This window comes from Doryrhamphus excisus, linkage group LG16 (genome assembly GCF_037039965.1).
Source record: "Doryrhamphus excisus strain RoL-2023G ecotype Guam linkage group LG16, RoL_Dexc_Guam_v1.1, whole genome shotgun sequence".
NCBI lineage: Eukaryota > Metazoa > Chordata > Actinopteri > Syngnathiformes > Syngnathidae > Doryrhamphus > Doryrhamphus excisus.
In genome coordinates this window covers 7,213,234-7,237,299 of record NC_136372.1, presented here as the reverse complement: position 1 = coordinate 7,237,299, position 24,066 = coordinate 7,213,234, and the positions used below count along the sequence as shown (strand labels likewise).

The 24,066-nt window shown below is 42.9% G+C and overlaps 1 protein-coding gene across 1 annotated transcript; it reads right to left on the bottom strand.

Moving 5' to 3' along the window:
• Positions 1 to 1,325: 1,325 nt before the first annotated feature.
• Positions 1,326 to 23,197, bottom strand: tbc1d16 (TBC1 domain family, member 16). The gene is made up of 13 exons (XM_058049018.2): positions 22,849 to 23,197; positions 17,977 to 18,186; positions 17,329 to 17,491; positions 16,806 to 17,117; positions 10,309 to 10,494; positions 10,081 to 10,228; positions 9,733 to 9,897; positions 7,433 to 7,581; positions 4,841 to 4,975; positions 4,011 to 4,197; positions 3,764 to 3,943; positions 2,472 to 2,618; positions 1,326 to 1,884 (listed from the first exon to the last, which is right to left on the bottom strand). Exons 2-13 carry the CDS (start codon positions 18,155 to 18,157, stop codon positions 1,603 to 1,605), a joined length of 2,235 nt encoding a protein of 744 aa, XP_057905001.2. The 5' UTR covers positions 18,158 to 18,186; positions 22,849 to 23,197; the 3' UTR covers positions 1,326 to 1,602.
• Positions 23,198 to 24,066: the final 869 nt, after the last annotated feature.

Below are 24,066 nucleotides of genomic sequence, written 5' to 3'. Positions count from 1 at the left end.
ATGTGCCCTATGATTGGCTGGCGACCAGTCCAGGGTGTACCCCGCCTGGGATAGGCTCCAGCATGTCCCCATGATAAGTGGCATAGAAATGGATGGATTCTCACTATATTCCCATAACTTTATTAGTACTTCAATGCGCCAATTATTCTTCAATATTTCAAGTCTGCTACTACATTGGCAATATCTTTCATTACACTACAAGTTTATTCTCGGGAAAAAAAACATTCTCATTAGAATAAAACTTTTTTTCTCTTAATATTTTGACTTTATTTTAGTAAATAATCTTGGTAAATGGTCTTCCAGCGCTTTGACCCTGTTAACATTTACCTAGTGTATGTTGCCCAAGGATGCTTTGACATGATCACGGCAGGACGGAGGAAGCCACAACCTTCTGGTACATTTTTATTCCCATAATATTTTCACCTTATTCACTTTTTCCCCAAACTTAATAAAAAAAGACAGCTTTATGATATGAAAAGAGGAGCCATGAATCACCTTCCTTTAGACAAAGACATACAGTATGACCGTTTGGATGTGAGATCTTGTACAGGCAGCACGTAGGTGTCGGTAAACCCTGTGTCGCCCACCCCAGACAAAAGGCTGCTCATCTCATCTGATGAATTCAATTCTTCTGGGGGATATTTTCTTAGCTTTCTGACTGTCTGGCCCAAAATGGTGGCCAACACTCACCATATTCCATATTATAGTGTATTAAATGAAAGCTTTTTAATGTGTTGGTCCTGTGAGATAGTGTAGGTTTCATGGCAGGTACGTTCCTTATGGCAGATGTAATTGTTTTGTTATGCCTGCACAGTGTGAAGGAACGTGGGAGGAGGAGGAAGCTACCCAAGACACGACATCGATCCCTGGTGAACACCCTTTAAAGCCCATGTACAGTGGTAAAGTGGTGTGTCCTGCTCGGTGGAAACGTGGCAGGTAAGTTGAACAAGATTGTTGAGCACATGCTATGTACTGTTGTGATTTGTTAAGTCCTTCCTCCGCCATGTTTGCCTTAAAGACAGGCAACCATATAATATAGCTGTGCTGCACATGCAAGGATATATACGGGTAATATTGCTAAATATGGGTATCTGCGGAGAGAAAACATTGTGGAATGAAAGTTACCCTGGAAGTTGGATAAAAATACGGTATCTCTTATAAAGATATGCACATACTAAGTGAGGACAAATACGTCTTTGTGAGAGTGCAGGAACGCTGCTGTGAATTAATTCACAGTTTACACTTTGACCTCTTCTCCGGTCAGAAGTCTGCGGGAATTCAGGCAGCTTGTACTCCAACCCTGATGCAAACCCGCGCGACCCCCCCCCCCCCACCCCCCAAAAAAAAAAAGCTCGTGGAAGAGTGCCAAGCCAGCGGCAAAGCAGAACATAGGGTCGCTGGGGGCCGGCATAATGGCTGCTGATTGTCTGCTGGGCTTCAAAAGGAAGGAGGCTCGTTGACCTCGGGGTCTCATGTGACGCTCGCCGTTGCTCCACATGAAAGGCTCGAGTGACAGACGTCCTTAGTGAGACGGTACACTGCAAGTGTGGCGTTCGAGGGCGGCAAATATTCCAGGAATCCAGCCTCCCCGTGACCTCTCGCTCAGGACTGTTTCCTGAAGGTGAAAATATCCCTACTTTTGGAGCCTTTGGGAGGCGTGGGGGTGTGGTTTGGCGAGGGTGTGCACGACAGCGAGGGCGAGGAGGGTTGCGGCGTGGACGTGCCCCCGTAAGGGCAGCTCTGCGAGTCCGGGTGCTCTCCGGAGCACTCCACGGCGGGGATGTAGCGGCTATCCCACATCCCTGGCCCGCACAGTTTACACAGGTCGTGTAGGCTGCACGGGATTCTGGGTAGGAGGCGGAACTGGTAGAGGAGGCTGCGTGCCTGGAGAGGACAAGATGAGCCGAGAGAGCTTTGAAGCACAACTTAGTGAATCCTAAACAGCTTGTTGCACATTTACAGAACACCCAGCTGTAATGTAATCAATGACCTTAAGGGGGGTGAAAAAACAACATTCAAGGTCATCCTGCCAGGAAATGATGAAAATGCCAGTAAACAAAAGGAGAACATGAGCTGCATGCTAACGCGATGGCATCATCCATAAACATGAGGATGCAGGCGGCGCAGCGCACATGTGCGCATCATAAATCCTCTTTGCCAGTGAACGCCTCACGGCCTGTGTGGGCTAAAGCAAAGCATCCGTTGCAAGCTACAGTGTCAGTGGCATCATTTCTTCTTCTTCAAAGTCATTTTGACGGCTGTTACCACGGTAACCTCCCATCACCTCTATGATACGAGGACCACCAAGGTTAGCTGCATGTTGTTTACGGTGTTAAGTGAATTATTAAACGCATTATACAACATTAAAGGTCATATCCTCGGCAGGGAGTGTCATGTCACAATATCACTGAAGTCGGTCTCAAGTCCTCACTAAGAAAGTATCCCATTCCAGTGTGCATGCATGCATTTACCTTACGCAGCACCAGCTCTCCATTCATGTGCATAGACAGGTTGCTAAAATGTAGCAGCATTTGGTCGGTGGCGAGCTGCTGGTCCGTCACATCCTCGCCGTAGAGAACAATGATGGCCACGCACAGGAAGAGGTGGAAGTAATCCGTCTGCAAAGTCATATTTGTATAGTTTATCTTTGGAAGAGGTGGGTGTTATTGTTATTGGACGTGGGCAGATGCAGAAGAAAAAAAGCATAAAATTATGTCTTCATTTTAAAATATACACATAAGCTATTTCATTCTCATTCAACTTTTTTTGATAAAGTAGTGTAACCATATGGTGATGGATGTGTGTATCGTGTTTCTGGTTATTTAGAGCACACATACATGCATAGTAATGTGTTTGGGGTGTCAGTGAATGCACCTTGCGGTCGTGGAGGACGAAGGACCTAGAGACTATGGTGCTGATGTGTTCAGGTTAGAATAAAGTTGGGACAAAGCAGCAGATTGTGTGACTGGGGGTGGGGGGGTGATACTGTACCTCAGTCTGCTGTCAAAACATAAGTGTGGCTAATTGCAGTAATTATTATTAGTTATAAAATTCTGAATAATTAATAATAATATAAATGAAAATTAATACAATTCTGAATAATAATTCTGAAAAAAACTACCACTCTTAACTTCTTTTTCAAATTAAAAAAGTAAATACTAAATGGGAAAGTAAAAACAATTAAATTAAAAATTATATCAAATTAAATAAAAAAACTACCACTCTTAACTTCTTTTTCAAATTACAAAAGTAAATACCAAATGGGAAAATAAAAAACAATTAAAAATTACATCAAATTAAATTAAATGAAAAAACTACCACACTTAACAACTTCTTTTTCAAATTACAAAAGTAAATACTAAATGGGAAAATAAAAAACAATTAAGTGCATATTGTTCTGAGCATTTAAATCTGTTGGGAGTTTCCAAAAAAATGCACTCAAAACATGGGAATACTTAAATTACATGGTAATTTAAGTATTTTTATTACGTAAATATACTTCAATCTTTTTTACTAATGTATTTTTTTTTGTTTTATACATTACATTATTGAATTAAATTTCAAACTGGAAGTGTATTATGAATTGTACTAAAATATTCCTCAAATGTGAAGATGCTTGATGAGGATTATGATCTCTGGCAGTGACAGCAGGCGTTGAATGTGTGAATAAAAAGCAAACAAACCCCAGTGAAAGATGCTGCTGGTACGTATGCATCCGAATGTGTGTGCGTGTGCAGAAGAGCCACGGCCGACGTTGACTGACCTGGTAGTGAGCCCAGCAGGCCTCCCACATGCGCAGAGCCTCCATGTCTGGGAATTCTCTCTTGAAACAGAGGAGGATCCAGCGGTGACAGAAGAGCAGCTGCAGGCCGTCCTCGCCCAGCGTGGTCAGGTGCTGGTGGAAGTCGGGCAGCATGAGGCGTAGGAGCTCCCGCAGGTACATCTGCGGATGCCCGGCCAGAGATCATCACATGGTGTTATCCTTCTGAAATTTGTACGAAATGTCTTACCAGCTGCCTTTCCATGTCCTCATCGCGTGGCGAGCTGATGAAGATGGTGTTCTCCATGAGGCCCACGAAGCACCAGAAGGTGTCGCTTTCATCCTGGATCTCGGTGAGGAGCGGGGCCACCAGGTCGGACATGCCCTGACAGTAACCCATGTCGGGATTAAAGACGGCATAGTTGAGCAGGATCCGCCTGGGGGCAAGAGGCAACACACACATCATCTTGTTAAACAAGCACACACACACGCACACACACGCACACACACACACACACACACAGTGGAAGCTCCAAGGAGCACCACCAGCTTGTAAACATGACGGCGTCTTTTATGGATGTGTCCCACCCAGACGCAATGAACGTTCCAACATGTGTTTTAGCGCAAAAAAAAAACCCTTCTTTAAGTGGTTGCCATGCCAACTGCGATGGTAACTAGGGAGCTATTTCATGTTCTTTCTGGTGTGTTTTTTATGGATTGCACTTTAAAGTGTCTCTGGTAGCACTCATGCATAATTAAGTCGTCTTAAAAACAGAAGAAAAAAAACCTTGAAGACATTTCTAGAACAAAATGAAAGCAGCCTCTGCGGTCGTTGTTTGGATTCTTAAAAACTGAAACCATAAGCTCTCGTCAAATGGAAAATGAGGCATTAAAAGTATGACATAAACGTAAAGACGAGTCTCTAAACTAATACGCTACTTAAATCCTCTTTGTCCGTCCATTAGCATCGAGTACACCATCCTGAAGTGCTTGGCTTAGTCATAGCCAATAAAGCATGAAAGTCATTTGCGGCCCCCGTGGGATTCAGACAATGAGCGCACTCCTCGCTGGATGGCTCACCTCATGATCTCCACGTTGGGGTTGTTCTCCCCCCTGAAGAACTGGTTGCTGCGGTCTGTTCTCACCACGTCCTTGTCCACCGTGAATTGGACCTTCCTCCAGAAGTCGCTGTGCTCCTCGGGGCTCATGGACAACCTGGAAATAAAACAAGCAAACAAGCAGAGAGGCTATTTGGTAAAGATGCATCATATTTAATAACCACCCCCCCCCCCCTCTTCTATTGACAGTGCAGGCTATGTACACTGTGTAATGCACTAATAACATACTCAAGTCCTAACAAGCAAAAGGGGATTTAATTAACACCGTTTGTTTTCCACGTGGTCCCTCCAGGAGTAATGAGCCTGCACCTGATGCAACGCCATGCAACTGTTTATTTGTCGCCCTGTTTGTATCTCCTCCTCGCTCCTCTTGCTCCTGGAGGCTCCTCTGGACTTTTAGCATCATGTTTAGTCATGTTTACAAGCATCTACAGTTACGTCCATTTATATATCTAAACACTGACAAAAGTACCCGTGTAATGTGTGATAAAGTGTGGTACGGCTCATGATCCAAAGCATATAACGTCTCGGGTAAAACATGGCGGAGGAAGTGTGATGCTCGGGCATGCATAGCTGCATAGCATGCATCAATGGCCAGACTCTTCACGCTTAAAATGTCGCCTTTACTCCAAATGCATAGTTGGAGACAACCACAACGTATCCCTCTCCAGTTGTTTATAATGCTGAAAATCAATATAATATATAGGGGGCTACCAAAGATCCATATGGCTAATGTATTACGGGTGTGGCTTCATACTTTTTCAAAAATATATTACAGTATCGCTCCCTCACTCGATCGTGGTTGTTCAAAAACGAATGAATCAATGATTCCTGTTTCGTGGTTGACGAAAGCCATTACAGACATTATTTTTAATCACAGATTAATCTGTTGATTAGTTTTTCAATTAATTAAATTTTTTTTCTTTATTTAGAAATAGATTTCGACTTACGCAGTCTGTTAAATCAGTCATGTTAAATAACAAAAATCTAAATTAATTCATTCATTTTCTACCATTTATCCTCAAGAGGGTCGCGGGGATGCTGGAGCCTATCCCAGCTGTTTTCGGGCGAGAGGCTGGGTACACCCTGGACTGGTCGCCAGCCAATCACAGGGCACATATAGACAAACAACCATTCACACTCACATTCATACCTATGGACAATTTGGAGTCACCAATTAACTCAAGGCGCTAACCACTCATTCACCGTGCAGCCTGACTATGGTCCATTGTTATTCAAAGACAAGTCAGTAATGACAAGTCATTATATTACCTTACCTTAACACTGCATGTAGTCAGCAATGGCATGTCCGACATGATGGTCAATTATTATTTTCCTTTCCCCCTCACGGCACCCCCCCCCTGAGAATGCCGCCCTGGCCAATTAATTGCCCAGATGGCCCATAGCTAGAACTGTCACGGCTCGCTAGCATGCTATCCTTAAAGTGTGGCCGTCTCGTGTCCCTGCAGTGATCCCGTAGGCTGCGCTAGAGTTGTGCAATGTGGTGTAAACAAAGAATAATAGAAGTAGAAAGTATTTCATGTCTACAGGGCTCCAAAACACATTTAGGAAGTCAAACAGGTTTTCTATGCACCAACTACAAAAACATTCCATTTATTACAATTCTACTTGACCAATTGACCAATTAATAGACAGTATCATGCTGTTTCCTGGTTTAATACAACCTATTAGTCAAATTATATGCTTGCTAGTTGTGAAAAGATGACATTGTAAAGACAAATACACAAATATATGTAAAAGAACCATCTCCAAAATGCCACCCGAGCTAACAAACTACTCTAATGTCATTTTCTTGTCTGGATGAGAGCAGCCCAACATTCCTCTTTGTCACCTTCATCACCTTCTTCTGATTGATGGCTACACTTGGCTTAAAAGAGACTTTTTTTTTTTGGCCTCCCAACAGCTGCCGAGCTTCTGCGCACCGATGCTCAGCTTTCACAGGCGAGGAGGCGAGCGGGAGGAGCCAAGAGAGGAGCGGAGACATGGATCCTTCCTGCTAATGACCAACCAGAAGCCCTCAAGGCTGCTCTTTCAACCAATCCCCATCAGAGTCAGAAGAAAGGGCTGTAATTACTTTGATCAGATCTTCCCCGCAATTGCAAATGTTAATAGGGCAAGCAGATCAAACCTGTCCAATTACGACACTCATTACACTCACGTGGAAATACGTGCACTCACGACCTTTAGCTCGTGGATGGGGGGGGCTCCTGTGTGTGTGTTCATGCATACCACAGCTGTTTTTCTAACTCTTCCTGACAGAAGAATATGATCTGATAAGCGCTGACATGTTTTCCCTCCTGAGACCTTTTATTTCACACCCGCCGCCTCCCCTTAACACTTCCCTCATTGTTCCTATTGATTGCTCAGCGCCGGCGAAAAGAAGCCGCAACACACTCACGTATGCTTGTACCGCGTATTGAGTGAGCGAGCATTTGGCAGCCAACAGCGCCATAGCCGTGTGACACTTTGTCGGCCAGTGACAAGTCAAGTGCCATTACCCCCCCTCCCCAAAAGAAGATTCATTAAATCTCACCTCTTCTGCTGGATTTCATGGTAGTGGGTCCGCTTTTGCAGCCTCCACGCCTCCCTCTCCTGGGATCGAGAGTCGTAGTTGTAGTAGTGCAACAGGAAGGGCCACACCTCGCCACGGATGGACGGGTCGATACCACCGAAGAAGATGGCCTGGTTAAAAGACAAAGTGAGCAAGTCAAACAAGACAAGAAAGCTGCATTGTCCTAGAGGTCAATAGACCAAAGTGTAATGATAACCATAGAGCCCGGAAAGGAACTTGACACAGAGGCTTCATTAACAACAGAACAAGCACTGCAAAGCCAGGTATTTTGTGTCACTGAATAGAGAATGGCCCCTCCCGGTTAAAATATAACTGATATTAATTGAGCTCTATCACTCTAAAGCTTTGGGACTCCAGCATACCACAGTGAGAGCCATTATCCACAACATGGACCAGTGGTGAACCATCCAAGGAGTGGCCGGCCAAACAAAATGACCCCAAGCGCTCATCCAGGAGGTCACAAAAGACCCCACAACAACATCCAAAGAACTGCAGGCCTCATTTGCCTCAGTGTTCATGAGTCCACCGTAAGAAAAACACTGAAAACAAGTGTGAATATGCAAAAATAGCCGTTTTATTGCACCATTGGGTTTGATTTGTAGTTTGTGTGTTTTGAGTGCAAAGTTTCCATGTCACGCCTCATTGGCCCATAGTAAAGAATTGTTGATACCACACACACGTCTCCCAGCATGGACCACTCCTTAATAAAAATGGTGGCATGTCTCAAAAGGGAGTGGCTATTGAGCATTACTATATCTACCATTAGGATGGCATATAAAAGACATGGCATCATTCATTCAATGCTTCACCATGCAGCAACCATACCGGCCACTATGGGCCAATGAGACGTGACATGGAAACTTTGCACTCAAAACACACAAACTACAAATCAAACCCAATGGTCCAATAAAACGGCTATTTTTGCATATTCACACTTGTTTTCAGTGTTTTTCTTACGGTGGACTCATGAACACTGAGGCAAATGAGGCCTGCAGTTCTTTGGATGTTGTTGTGGGGTCTTTTGTGACCTCCTGGATGAGTCGTCCTTGTGCGCTTGGGGTCATTTGGGGTCATAAAATCAAACCCCATGGCCCTAAAAACAGCCACAATATATATATATTTTTTTAAAGCTAATACTACACAGCTATGGACCGTTAATATGGTACACATAATGTCATTGTATGGTCATATCACCTAGTACTTCGGTACGTGACAAAAAATAAAAATACAAAAAAAAATTATCTTAGAAAAGCAGGAAGTGAACAAATGTAACAGTTACTGATTGTAAAAGTACCAGATGGAGGGGTAGGATTTAATAAGCTTTGCTTCTTCCTACTCCTTTTGGACATGTGGAACTGTGAACTGATTAGGGGATGTACTCAATTGTAATCTGAAGCATGTTCAAATGAAATAAAACCATTAGCATTACCATTACTAGTCATATTAGTGTGCCAGAGTCCCCTCCCAATGCTCCACCACTGTCAACATGGTGAATAGGATGAGTAGCTTTATAAGAAGTTTATTGTAGCATTATGTAGGTAGCACTTGTAAAGCAGTTAAAACATCATTTGACTTTGTCAACTGTTTTACAAATATAATTTCCATTAATTATATGTATTAAGTTGTTTGACCACTAATGAACTCACTGTTGACTGTGTTCGATTCTTCAGCTTCCACTGCATCAAGACTGTATATCCAATTTATATGCAAAGTGCTGCAAAAGTGAAAGTCCAAAAAGCTGCACTGTTCTCCTGTTTACTTAGTGGGGGGTGGGGGGGGGGGGGGGTTGGGGTAGTCATGAGTGAACCATGTCTGAGTCATTGCAGTAAATGCTCAAACAGTCAAGTGAGTCAATCCCAGAAGTCTGAAATGACTGACTGTGTGCAAGTGGCCAAGAGAAACTCTACATATATTTTTCAGTAATGAGCTGGTGGAGGATTTGCTGATGATGACTGTGATGATGTTGACTGGCCAAAGTGGCTTCAACTTGCAGTAGTCATCCTAATGGCCACTAGGGGGCATTTAGCAGATTTATGACCACAGTGAGAGCACATTTTGACATGTTTACAGTCACATTGAAGAGGAGGTTACAAGCTGGACAGGCTTTATGGCGGGACCGCTCTGTGACTGACACGTTGCTACAATGGCGGATGGGAGTACTCCATCATAGCTCAAGGTCAAGACCACATTTTTATATGGAACATGCTCGGGGCTTCCATAAATCCATCTACCCACTCACGAACGCACGCATGGAGGCCTACCTTACGTAGCTTATATTCCTCTTCCACTTGGCCATCTTGGTTGAGGTGTCGCAGCCAGGTGGCGACGTCCAGCCTACGGTAGAGCTTCTCTTCCGGGTGGCTCTCGGCAGACGGCAGCATGGACCTCTGGATGGAAAACTGCATGCAGGACTTCTCGTCCGACACCTAGCGCAAAAGACAAGTGGGGTTTGGTGGGAAAAAAGGACTGAACAGATGAACGACGTATTGGGATCATGGGGAAAAGTGGGAAAATTGAGCACTCAATTACTTAAATTCAAGGCTTAAATGTTTCCTGTGGGGTCCACCATGTTGTCATTGTTATCTGAATGTAACATTTAAAATGGCCACCTGGTCTTTGAGCTGAGTCTCCCTGCAGCACTTCCACTGCTGGAAAACCTCAGCCAGCTTGTCCAGGCCGGCGTGGTGGAAGTGGAGGATCTTGTACTGGCTCTCTCGGCTGGCGATCACCAGCTGGCCGCTGGTGCATGCCTCATCACTGCGACAGCACGATATTTAAAAATGGTTGAGTAATTAATTAATTGTTAACGGCGACATGCACGGACATTCCCGGCGGACCTGAAGAACAGACGCAGTGACCTCATGTGACCCAGGTCCACCCTGAACACACCGCACAGCTGCTCCAGAGCGAGCACCTTCTGCTGTTCCTCCCACCCACGCACGCCGTTGCTCTCGGAGGGGGCGTGGCTCTCGAGGCTGGAGGTGGAGCTGACAGAGTGGCGCATGGCCTCGTCGCACATCTCCCTGGGAAGATACAGGAGGCAAACATTGTAATGGAAATACTTCCAAAAAATGTCTATGCAGATATATAGTATAGTTATATAGCTGCAAAGGGGGACCGAATCCTATTTTATTTATTAAAATGTCCCATAATGTCAACAGTGCTATGCAAAGGTTTTAAGCCAGGGGTCTCAAACTCAATTTACTTGGGGGCCACTGGAGCTACGGTCTGGGCGAGACTGGGCCGCATCAGGTTTTCCAAAAAAAAAAAAAAAAAAAAACACGCATTTATTAAAAACAGAGAAATGAATGAACTTTGCTTTGGTTTCGATTTTCTACAATAAAAGCTCTGATAAAACATTCACTGTTCTCAAATATCTTACTTTTTATTTTTCTGCACAAAATAAGATGAAAAATAAATAAACAAATCAAGAATAAGGAAAATCAATCAGTAATAAATAAATATAATAATAATAATAATAATAAAACGGCAAATAGTAAAAACTTAAGAAACCACATATAGTTGGTGGGTAGACAAATTATTTTTTTCAGATTAAAATGAACAAAGCATTATTAGAGCCCTGTAGACATGACAAAACACGACTATAGTCACATTTATACTCTTTATTTACAACATATTGCGCAACTGCAGGGTCTTGAGACACATGCTAACTCGCAAACTAGAGAGCTAGCGACCTAAACGGTAGCCTTCAAGTTATTTCCTTTCAACTTAAATAGCCAAAAACTTACCACTTCCACACGGATAGGGAGGATAACTATTAACAGTTATTTAACCTTTAACATGAACATTAATCAAACGTAATAATGTTTTCTGGGTACATGATACCATACAGCATCCATATCAAACTTGCACGGGCCGCACTAACATTAAACTTTCATATCAAGGTGAGGGCCTCAAACTAGTGTCCTGTGGGCCACATTTCACCCGCGGGCCGCGTGTTTGAGACCCCTGTTTTAAGCCAATTAACTTTTGCATCCATTACATTTTGGTGAAGATCTGAATAAAAGGAGGTAATGCAGGTTTTATCATATCAGTTTGAGCTTCAAAGGAGCGGCCCACCCACAGAACCATAATAGCCCCTTCTGTCCATCATCCTCCATGAACCAGGAGACAGCCTGCCAACTAAAAAAAAAAATTGTATTCAGATTTTTGCTTTGGTACACTGCTGTGTATAAAAAAATGTCCCGGTGTCCAAATACTTTTGTCCATACATGTGGACAGGAATACAGCCAAATCATTCTAGTTCGAGTCCACCATCTAACAGTCCTCCCCCTGTGGCCACCTTGCTGTTCCCAGCTTTGAAACCCGAGTGCAATGTGTGTGTGGATGAATTGGAAGAATTACCAACTGCTGTTTTCTGTCTTTTTAACGCTAGCGTGCTCACACACACACACACACACACACACACACACACACACTCTAACATGCACTAATGAACCATAGCTAATGACCATGATGCACTCTCAAACACGTCTCCAGACATGTGAGTGCTGAGAAAGCCAAGCAATGCAGTGAAAAGTGTCCCACTCACTGACATTTGAGAAGTAAACGTCTGCATTAAAGTCCTTGTACGCTTCACTCATTCATTATTGGCTCATGGGAATATTACTCCCAACAATTATGAAGGAATAAGCAAGCCGTGACTGTCCGATGTGGAACTTCTAATCAGTGGTGTCTTGTTAATGATTCCCCACGTCAGCGTACGGTTGATCAATCCAAAGTTCACGCGGTTGTCCCATATATCACAGCATTAAAGACAGGCACATAGCTGACGGTGCTCGTTTGGTCTTCCCTGGGATGGTAGCCCTATAAACGCAGTATTGACCAACTCATGCTTGTGCAAAGCATACGGTGATGGCAAAACAACTTGCACTCACACACTTAGGCTGAGATAGACAAGATGATTTAAATAGGCTGGTAGAACTGCGCCCCGCCCCCCCCCCTCCCCCCGGGCCTCTGGGTGTCCCGAGAGGCCTGCTCACCCTGAGAACAACACAGTAAGTGGTCAGTAAATAAATAGGTGACAAACATGAGGCAGCTATACAATATGACATTAATACAGACATTATTTTTAATCACCGATTAATCTGTTGATTAGTTTTTCAATTAATTAAAAATTTTTTTTTATTTCTGCCTCTTTATTTAGAAATAGATTTTTTAAATAAAAATCTAAATTCATTCATTTTCTACTGCTTTTCCTCACGAGGGTGGCGGGGGTTGCTGGAGCCTATCCCAGCTGTTTTCGGGCGAGAGGCGGGGTACACCCCAGACTGGTGGCCAGCCAATCACAGGGCACATATAGACAAACAACCATTCACACTCACATTCATACCTATGGACAATTTGGAGTCGCCAATTAACCTAGCATGTTTTTGGAATGTGGGAGTGAAAATTATTTTTTGTAAAAACACCAACAATAATAAGTCTGCTTTCATGGATGATAAAAAATATTCACATTGGAGATGCTGAAATCAGAGGATATTGAGTGAGTGTGAATGGTTGTTTGTCTATATGTGCCCTGTGATTGGCTGGCAACTAGTCCAGGGTGTACCCTACCTGTCACCTGAAGACAGCTGGGATAGGCTCCAGCATGCCCGCGACTCTAGTGAGGATAAGCGGTATTAATTGGGTAATCGATTAATTGATTGTCACAAATGAATTTTTCCTAGTAGAATGCTAATGTAAAACACACCACTACCGATTGGGCCTTACAGTACATAGTGTCCAAGGGACCCTAGTAATACCGATACAACACTCCTAGCGTCCCTAATGAAGTGTCTGACTGGTGGCCGAGAGTGGTTACTTTGGTTAAAGCCATCAAGAAAGTTCTTAAAACGCTTGCTTGGCTGTGGATTCCTCTTCTTTGCCCCCACTCCCCCACCCACCACTCTTTCTTCCGCACTTGCTCTCCCATAGGCAGCTTTTTTCTCAGTGAATGATTCCAAGTGACATGTTTCCAGTTCCTGGCCCCCTTAACAGTGTCAATTAAAGAGCGGGAGAGAGAAAGGGAGATGGAGAGAGTTCCAGGTTTTTGGCTGCCGCCCCTCTCTCTTTTCCTCTCTAATCCGGCAAGCTGACATTCAGCCCAGCACAACAACCCCGGGCGGGCGCGCTGGAAATCAAAGGGCTTCACACAGACTTTAGGAAGGAGAGGAGGGAGGGGGGGATATTTGAGAGGTGGAGAAAAACAATATTGAGGGGGAAAGAAATTGAAAAGAATCAGGAGGGAAGGACAGAGGAGAAGCAACATTTGGAAAACAGGACGAAACAAATACGGGAAGAGGAGAATCCCACAGCGGAAGGAAGACATGATGGATGCCAGAGAGAAAGAGTAAATGTTAGAGGCGGAGACCACTGCCAAGTCACACACTGGCAGGCGGGGGGATGAGAGGTTAAAAAGGCTTTTGCAGTGAGCACACACACACACACACACACACACACACACACACACACAGGACTGGCCTAAGCGTGTGGAACTGACTTAGGGGGGAATCATACTCATTAAATGTATGTATTTGCATCTCTTGATTATGGGTGATGCTGATACTTGACGTCATGTAAACGCAGTTGGCAGAAAAGTGAGACACCAGGTGGACAAACGCGGTACTGCAGCTTGAGTGTGAAATACTTTTCCTTATGGCGCCACCTTGTGGTAACCTGGGCTAACGTTACCGCTTTGTGCTTTTTGTAGCTAAATGATTCTAAATGAACATATTTGATGAAACTAGGCTATTTATTACACCATTTCGTTTAGTTTTTTGCAATAAACCTTTCCAATGAACAACAAACTATGGTATTTACAAAAAGGTATGCAAAATTTGACTATTTTGCCAAAATGTAAAAAATACAGTTTTTAAAAAAATGAGTCTTTAATGAATGTCTTATAAAGAAAAATACACTTTTGAGGCGAATTTTCATCTAAAACCCTTATGTGAGACATGAACACATCTTTGTTTACTATGCATTCCAATGATATAAAAACATACTGCACGTATGGGACAAACTTATTCAGTCTCCAAAAAGCACCAACAACGCTCATTTACATATGTCATGTGACATATATAAAAGCCATCATGGCATAGAGTAGGTGTGTCCCATTACGTGCAGTATTTGTATTAGAATGCACAGAAAAGAGATATACAGTGAAGAAAATAAGTATTTGAACACCCTGCTATTTTGCTATTTCTCCCACTTAGAAATCATGGAGGGGTCTGAAATTTTCATCGTAGGTGCATGTCCACTGTGAGAGAGATAAACTAAAAAGAAAAATCCAGAAATCACAATGCATGATTTTTTAACAATTTATTTGTGTGATACAGCTGCAAATAAGTATTTGAACACCTGTGTATCATCTAGAATTCTGACCCTGAAAGACCTGTTAGTCTGCCCATTAGAAGTCCACCTGCACTCCATGTATCATCCTGAATCAGATGCACCTGTTTGAGGTCGTTAGCTGCATAAAGACACCTGTCCACCCCATACAATCAGTAAGACTTTAACTTGTAACATGGCGAAGACCAAAGAGCTGTCCAAAGACACCAGAGACAAAATTGTACACCTCCACAAGGCTGGAAAGGGCTACGGAGCAATTACCAAGCAGCTTGGTGAAAAAAGGTCCACTGTTGGAGCTATCATTAGAAAATGGAAGAAGCTAAACATGACGGTCAATCTCAATCGGAGTGGAGCCCCATGCAAGATATCACCTCGTGGGGTCTCAATGATTCTAAGAAAGGTGAGGAATCAGCCCAGAACTACACGACAGGACTTGGTCAATGACCTGAAAAGAGCTGGGACCACCGTTTCCAAGGTTACTGTAGGTAATACACTAAGACGTCATGATGTGAAATCATGCATGGCACGAAAGGTTCCCCTGCTTAAACCAGCACATGTCAAGGCCCGTCTTAAGTTTGCATATGACCATTTGGATGATACAGAGGAGTCATGGGAGAAAGTTTTATGGTCAGATGAGACCAAAATAGAACTTTTTGGTCATAATTCCAATAAGCGTGTTTGGAGGAAGAAGAATGAAGAGTACAATCCGAAGAACACCATCCCTACTGTGAAGCATGGGGGTGGTAGCATCATGCTTTGGGGGTGTTTTTCTGCACATGGGACAGGACGAGTGCACTGCATTAAAGAGAGGATGACTGGGGCCGTGTATTGTGAGATTTTGGGGAACAACCTCCTTCCCTCTGTCAGAGCATTGAAGATGGGTCGTGGCTGGGTCTTCCAACACGACAACGACCCGAAGCACACAGCCAGGAAAACCAAGGAGTGGCTCCGTAAGAAGCATATCAAGGTTCTAGCATGGCCCAGCCAGTCTCCAGACCTGAACCCAATCGAAAATCTTTGGAGGGAGCTCAAACTCCGTGTTTCTCAGCGACAGCCCAGAAACCTGACTGATCTAGAGAAGATCTGTGTGGAGGAGTGGGCCAAGATCCCTCCTGCAGTGTGTGCAAACCTGGTGAAAAACTACAGGAAACGTTTGACCTCTGTAATAGCAAACAAAGGCTACTGTACCAAATATTAACATTCATTTTCTCAGGTGTTCAAATACTTATTTGCAGCTGTATCACACAAATAAATTGTTAAAAAATCATGCATTGTGATTTCTGGATTTTTCTTTTTAGTTTATCTCTCTCACAGTGGACATGCACCTACGATGAAAATTTCAGACCCCTCCATGATTTCTAAGTGGGAGAAATAGCAAAATAGCAGGGTGTTCAAATACTTATTTTCTTCACTGTATATTCATCGTGGATGATGTGTAAAATATTTATAAAAAAGTGCAGTTTTCCTTAGTAGTACTTTCCACAATAAAATACCTATTCACGAGCAAACAATTCACTTAGGTTTACATACAAGTCATCAACATTATTAATAACCTAGCAAAGTAAATGACAGCCAATCGCCAGCAACACAACACAACACAACACACACACACACACACACAGGAGAATGCAGCAACAGAAAGTATCAGCATGCATAGAGTGCATTATTTATAGATAACATGGGAGTTAATGGAGGGAGGCTACATGCAGAAGGCACTGGGGGTTGGGGGGAGGGTGTTCATGTCTGTTGAATGCATGTAAAAAAAAAAAAACAGCTTTACATAAAATATTCACACATGTTTTGCATTTTTAAGAGAATGGTCATGGTCATTTCTGGTGTAGCTCTCTAAAATGCCCCACAATAAAGCTACATGGGAAATATGCTTGTTTTGTAGTATTTAAAGTACTTTTCTCAGATGTATCCTCTATTTTTTGTGGTACAGTATGTAGCATTATTACGATTATTAAGTAAATGGACTGACCTGCTGTCACTGTCCAAGAAGACAGAGCTGCTGCTCTCGCAAAGCGCCTCGCTGACGGGGGACAGACAGAACGGCGAGGAGAAGGTGTCCGAGTCGGACCCCATGGTGCTGTCTCGGCTAACTTCGTCCGACAGCTCACAGGAGCCCTCGTCGCCCTCCTCTCCAGGTGGGGGCGGCTGCTTATGCTGCACAGAGGGGGGATCTGCTGCAGGTTCTGCGGCCGGACCGTGGCTCTCCGAGGACGAGCTGAGGGTGATGTTCCTCTCCTCGTCCTCTTCTTCTACTTGTGCCGCTGCGGGGCGGGAGTGGGGTCTGCAGGGGAGGAAGAACACTTTATTAGGTACCATAGCTAATGACATGTACCACCAATCCTGTTATTACAAAGATATGGTAATAATGCTCAGTAATGCCGAGTCTTTTATAGCTTCTAATGGAGCTTTAGTTCCTCCCCCGTGTACTGTTCTATTTTACAGCCTCATGATTGCCGACAGAAGAATAACGAGTCACTATTGGCGCGCCCTACCGTCTGCCTCTACGCCGCCCGTTCCGGCGTACGGGCGAGCTCTCGGGTGTGATGTAGCGTAGCGCCTCTTCATCCTGCCTCTGAATTCGGGAGTTGGGCACCCAGGTCAGAATGAGAGTGGTACCCAGGCCCTCGTCCTTCTCCACGTGGACACACAGGTAGCCTACAGGGGGCGAGAGTTTAGTCATCATGGGTCTCCTTTATTAGTACCAGTCACACAAATATAGAAAATAAGTTAAGCTCAGTAGTAATATTACTTTAATATACCATGAATTCATTCATTTTAACTTGAATGACTTTAACTTTAATTCAGGAGAGTGTAATTAGCATTAATACAGAAAAAAAACTGTATTCAAGTGTCAACTTAAGCTTTCCACTCTATTAAATTGAAAGCAATGAGGGTGTTAACACAGGTGTAAAAAGAAGTCAACCACTGTAAAACAACTATAAAGTACTGTTTACTAACAAGTGAGCTAATGATAGCATTATGGTATCACCAATGGTAGCCCCATTGCCTGAATTTGACGCTCTTCACTTTTAAGGTGTATTCTTTCCAGAAAATGTTGCTCTGTTGTGTTTCAAGTTTACCCCAAATAAACGAAAAGGGTTGCAATTAGTGCTAATTTTAGAAATAGTTGTAAAACCAACCAGGGTGGTGCTCTGCCAGGCCCGGCAGCGGCTCGGCAGGATGCACGCAAACATTATTTTTGGAGAAAATGATCTCGCCATCCAGGCCTGAACGCAGCGACCCTCCCGCTGCGCCAGGGTTAAAGGTCAGGAGGTCGGACGCCTTGGAGGAGGCACGCCGCAGGAGCCGACCCAGAGACATCTCAGAAACCGAGAAGCAGGGCCCATCCTCTGCAAAGACAAAATGAAAACCACTTTTAGGAGCAGAGTGACACCTCTTTGCCGCACACAATCAATGCCAACTCTTCCTCGTTCTACTCGTTTGGTTTGCCTGCAGTAGGCCTGGTGCCTAACAAGTATTGGTTGTCACCGCCTTCTGTAAACAACAACTACACACCACGGTGTGGGTACAGTACACAAACCCTGTGCAGACACACTTGTACATCCGTGAGAGATTCAAAGTGCATATCAGCAGCTAACAGATGTTAGCGCTGTGCTCTGATACGCACTCAAATGACAGTATTCCTGTTCCAGGACGTATTCCTGTTGCCTGACCTCCTCCCTCCGTCTGAGGAATGTTCCCTTCTTCCCTTCACGGACCATGTTTACCTCTGCCTCACTTCCTGATGCCAGCATCCAGACAGGAAGCCCACTGGCATCGAGGTGCAGGGAAAAGGAGATGGAGGACTCTTGGATTATTTGTATTCATTTACAAGGTCAAAGCCAAGTACTTCATATCGAGTACTACCCTACAGTCTTGTTAGGAATACATTCCTCATTTGACCTCAGTCCTTTCATCACTGAAAACAATCTTGACTTTTTCTGTAAACTGCTAAAACTAAAAGCAGACTAACATGCCCAAATATGGCAGTCAGCTGATTAAAACCACCACCACCAGTTTGCATAGTTTGCCATTAGTGGTTTAAAAAGAGCCCCCCCCCCCCTTGTACTTTTCACTGCTGCCTCGTATCCCACACTTTGCAGTCCTGCTGTTATGATATGCTTAACAGTCAATGACACCTAATATTAGGAGCTAAACTTTGCCAAATTGCTACCATTAACAACCATAGCTAGATTGCATGTGTGTGTGTTAAATGGGGGGGGGGGGTAACTTCCTGGGAATAAGAAGAGGGCGGGACATAATGTTTGCAGAACGGTCAAAAGTAAGCGGCCTCTAAGCCATGACAGTTATAAACATGCCCTTAATGTCATGATGGAACTACACCCCCTCCGCGTACATGAATTTAATGTGATCCAGGAAGTACACTGCTAACACAACAAACCATTTTTAGTGGAGGAATTTTTATTCGAGTAGTTAAAAGTAGTCAAATATGTTTTTAACAGTTCTGTCTGGGAGGAGGTCTAGGTACTATGTTAGTTCCTAGCTGCCTTCAACGGACTTGGTCCTTGACCGTGACATTCTCTCCTGTTCTACTATCTCAAGGTTATTTTGGTCTGCAGGTCCTGATAGTCCACTCAGGTCAGTTGGCCAAACTGACAGCCAACGCTATGCTAAGCTAAGCCAAGCTAATCTACCTTCTGTCTACAGTAGTCTCAACCTGAAGAAGACTTTTCCCCCACCCTTTCCTATCAAAAACTTTGAATTTGACACCAAACCCATGGAAACCGAGTACATTAGCTACAAAAACTTTTCACATTTCTCACCTGGGGGGGCTGCTCGATTAATTAAGCTGTCATGCTGACGTTTGAACACAAAACATAGACAGTAAAGATCATCCTCTGCAGGGAGAGAGTTGACAAAGAAGCCAGAAAAACGTGTTTTGGTATTTTTTTTGTTGTAAAAAAACGTACTAGGTTACTGTGACTCATTGGTGGATGGGCAAGTACCCAAGTACTGCATATGATGTAGAGCAGGGGTCTCAAACTCAATTCACCTGGGGGCCACTGGAGCTAGGGTCTGGGCAAGGGTGGGCCGCATCAGGTTTTCCCAAAAAAAAAAAACGGATTTATTAAAAACAGAAAAATATACAAACTTTTCAGTACTTTGGTTCCGATTTTCTACAAGAAAAGCTCTGATAAAACATTCCACTGTTCTCAAATATCTTATTTTTCTGCACAAAATTAAGATGACAAATAAATAAACAAATCAAGAATAAAGAAAATCAATCAATCAGTAATAAATAAATATAATAATAATAATAAAACGGCAAATAATAAAAACTTAAGAAACCACATATAGTTGGTGGGTAGACAAATTATTTTTTTCAGATTAAAATGAACAAAGCATTATTAGAGCCCTGTAGACATGACAAAACACGACTATAGTCACATTTATACTATTTTTATTTACAACATATTGCGCAACTGCAGGGTCTTGAGACACATGCTAACTCGCAAACTAGAGAGCTAGCGACCTAAACGGTAGCCAAAGTTATTTCCTTTAAACTTAGCCAAAAACATACCACTTCCACACGGATAGGGAGGATAACTATTAACAGTTATTTAACCTTTAACATGAACATTAATCAAACGTAATAATTTTTGGAGGCTAATGGAGGTGCTGATGCAACTCAAAGGATTGGACTTGGAAGCAATTTTAATGTCATAAAAGCGACCACTAGTTGGCAGAAGTGCCTTGATAAACACTGAGAAAGGAGAAACACAAGACAAGAAGAAAAGCCCTTTCGTTTTCTAGTCAGAAACAGATATTTCCCTGAAACTTATGTTCTACTGCTGATTATTACACAACAGAAAAAAGGTAGAAACTTCCTGATGAAAGACGGGAGTCGAAATTTTCTTTTGGGTGGTTCCATGCTTATATATAGCTATAGAACAAAATATTCTGTGTGCCTTGAAAAAATGGTAAAAACAAATCAAGCAAACACACTATTAGTTTTGAATCTTCAAAAGACAAGATAGTAAGACATCAGGTTCGTTAGCCGTTTATTTCTCGTGCTCTACCGGTCAGCAGTCTTCAAAATACTTTTGAAACGGTCATCGTTTGCCTATTGATTTTGAACAATGTTCAACACAAGCTAGCCATAAAGTCACCATACTCATTTCCAGCACTGGTTACATTCTTTCCCACCAATTTTAAAACTATTAGACGATGTCAATCTCAAAGCAAGCATCTTATTGATTTTTAACAACTCAAAAAAAAAAAAAAACACCCAAGGATGCAGGGGAGGTCAATTCATTACTCATTAATTTGCAGCCACACTTGTCAACAAGTCTTCAAAGAAATCAAGCAAGCACACTATTGATTTTAGATGATGTCCAAGCGACAAGATGGTGAAGCCAGCAAGAAGAGATCAGCGGTCAAATCATTGCTTCTCAACGTCAAGCGCCCTATCGATTTTGAAATGTGTCCAACAACGGTACAGAGAAAGCTCAATTCATTCCACATTTGCAGCACCCAACCAATCACGCTCTTCAACCAATCAAAAACATCAAAGCAAGGACCCTATTGATTACTGCGGTCAAAGGTCAAGTCATTCATTACAGCTTTGTTTCCATTGTTCTACCAGTCATGCTGGTGGCCCAATCGTAAAACTTTCACTGAAAACTGAGGTTTCAATTTCCCTTTAAACCAGGGGTCTCTGTCAAATGTGGCCCGCAGGACACTAGTTTGAGGCCCCCGCCTTGATATGAAAGATTAATGTTAGTGCGGCCCGCGCAAGTTTGATATGGATGCTGTATGTTATCATGTACCCAGAAAAAATTATTACGTTTGATTAATGTTCATGTTAAAAGTTAAATAACTGTTAATAGTTATCCTCCCTATCCGTGTGGAAGTGGTAAGTTTTTGGCTATGTAAGTTTAAAGCAAATAACTTGAAGGCTACCGTTTAGGTCGCTAGCTCTCTAGTTTGCGAGTTAGCATGTGTCTCAAGACCCTGCAGTTGCGCAATATGTTGTAAATAAAAAAATAGTATAAATGTGACTATAGTCGTGTTTTGTCATGTCTACAGGGCTCTAATAATGCTTTGTTAATTTTAATCTGAAAAAAATAATTTGTCTACCCACCAACTATATGTGGTTTCTTAAGGTTTTATTATTTGCCGTTTTATTATTATTATTTTATTTATTTATTTATTACTGATTGATTGATTGAATTTCTTTATTCTTGATTTGTTTATTTTTCATCTTATTTTGTGTAGAAAAATAAAAAGTAAGATATTTGAAAACAGTGGAATGTTTTATCAGAGCTTTTCATGTAGAAAATTGGAACCAAAGTTAATTTTTTTTAATTTTTTGTTTTTAATAAATGCATTTTTTTTTGTTTGTTTGTTTGTAAAACCTGATGCGGCCCAGTCTCACCCGGACCCAAGCTCCAGTGGCCCCCAAGTAAATTGAGTTTGAGACCCCTGCTTTAAACCAAAGCAATATCCCTTCCACTCCAAAGAGCCTAGATGTTACTGCACTCTGTTTTTATCCGTACCAGCCCGACATGCTCGTTATCATAATGCAACGCCTCAAAGTTGGAGCAGCTCCACATGGACACTTGGGATAAATCTGCTGGTGTCAGCTGGCTGCTATGGGTGAAAGTTGAAAGAAGGAAGGGGGCATGAGTGAGGCGTGTCACATACTGTTTGCCGGCTGGAGGGGGCTCCATCCTGGACTACTGTTTGCCGGCTGGAGGGGGCTCCATCCTGGACTGTCAGCCAACCAGCCAGCCAGCATCCGCCTGACGTGACCAGGCCACACTTAAATGACTCCTCCATAGGCTCCATCCCACCCATTTTGTCATAAATACTTAAAATTTACCTGGCTGGGATATTTCACTCTGTGGACATCTAATATGAAACTTTAAAGTTTGTTTTTCCTCTAACAATGACACATAATTAGCACTATTGGCAGCACCTCTGCCAGCTGTACAAATGATTAAGAAGCAAGCGGCGTGTCAGGACTACTAGTACGTGACAATGCTTACCTTTTATCCCGCCACAAGAGTCTACAGCCCATGGTGGACATCCATGTTATCCTGTAGCATAAACCGGCACCTTTCCTAAATCTCTCTGCGGTGAATTCGCTCAGCTTTTAAGGGTACAAGTCCTGTTTGTCTCCCTGTGTGTTCCGTCCGTGATGCCATAGGTTTCACTGCTCCTACCCCATGTAAGACGGAGAAACATTTCCGCTTCAATCTTTCAAATTAAAGCCTCATAGCGTGACAACATATGGTACGGCCGCATACACGAACGTGACCGTGGTTTTACTTTGATAGACACATTGGTTACTTCCTATTTTCACTTGCACCTTGATTTTCCAGCCAGACCTTATCAATCATCCCAAAATTACCGCTTCCGCGATGGGAATGATCATTTTAATCAAGCGTGGATTTTATAAAGTCAAATTATTCTCGAAACGAATTGATTTATTTCAACCTGTACAAATATACCACCATATATAGAAAGACGAGCTCATAGTCAATGTTTTTACGAATTCCGGAAATATCCGGTAACCATTAAAGCCACACATCTGTTGCTTTGAAACTAAGCACAGTCGTCATGAATGTAATATTTTTTATGCTTATTATTGTGAATATACCCGCCCCACATATTTTGTCGGCATGTACCTGTACATGTACACAAATTATGGTGGAATTGACTCACATACAATAGAGCAAAACATTATAATAAATATACAAACTTAACATTATTAGCTTATTGAGCTAAATATACAAAATATTTTTTTCTAAAAAAAAAAAAACTCTGGAAAAATATCTAAAACTCATGGTCTAAAAAATGAACACCAACAGGTGGCACCAAGAAAGGTTCTTTTCTTCCTGTCACTCACATGCATGGCAGTGACGTGGAGAGATGCAGCTGTGACATGTAGGGACCCAGTGGAAAGTGGATCAAAGGTTATGGTAGGGAGGTGGTATGATGCTATCCATCCATCCATTTCACTTCTCCTCACTAGGGGTCGCGGGGTATGCTGGAGGCTATCCCAGCTGACTTTGTGCAAAAGGCAGGAGCTGTATTGGTCGCCAGCCAAACCCACACATGGCAACAACATGCAAACTCCACACAGAGATGCCAAAGCTGAGATTCGAACCCAGGTCATGGTCTTCTGATTGTGTGGCCAACATGCTAACCCCTCAACCACGGTGCAGTATGATGCTGCTTTTAATAGTGATCTTTGAACTAAA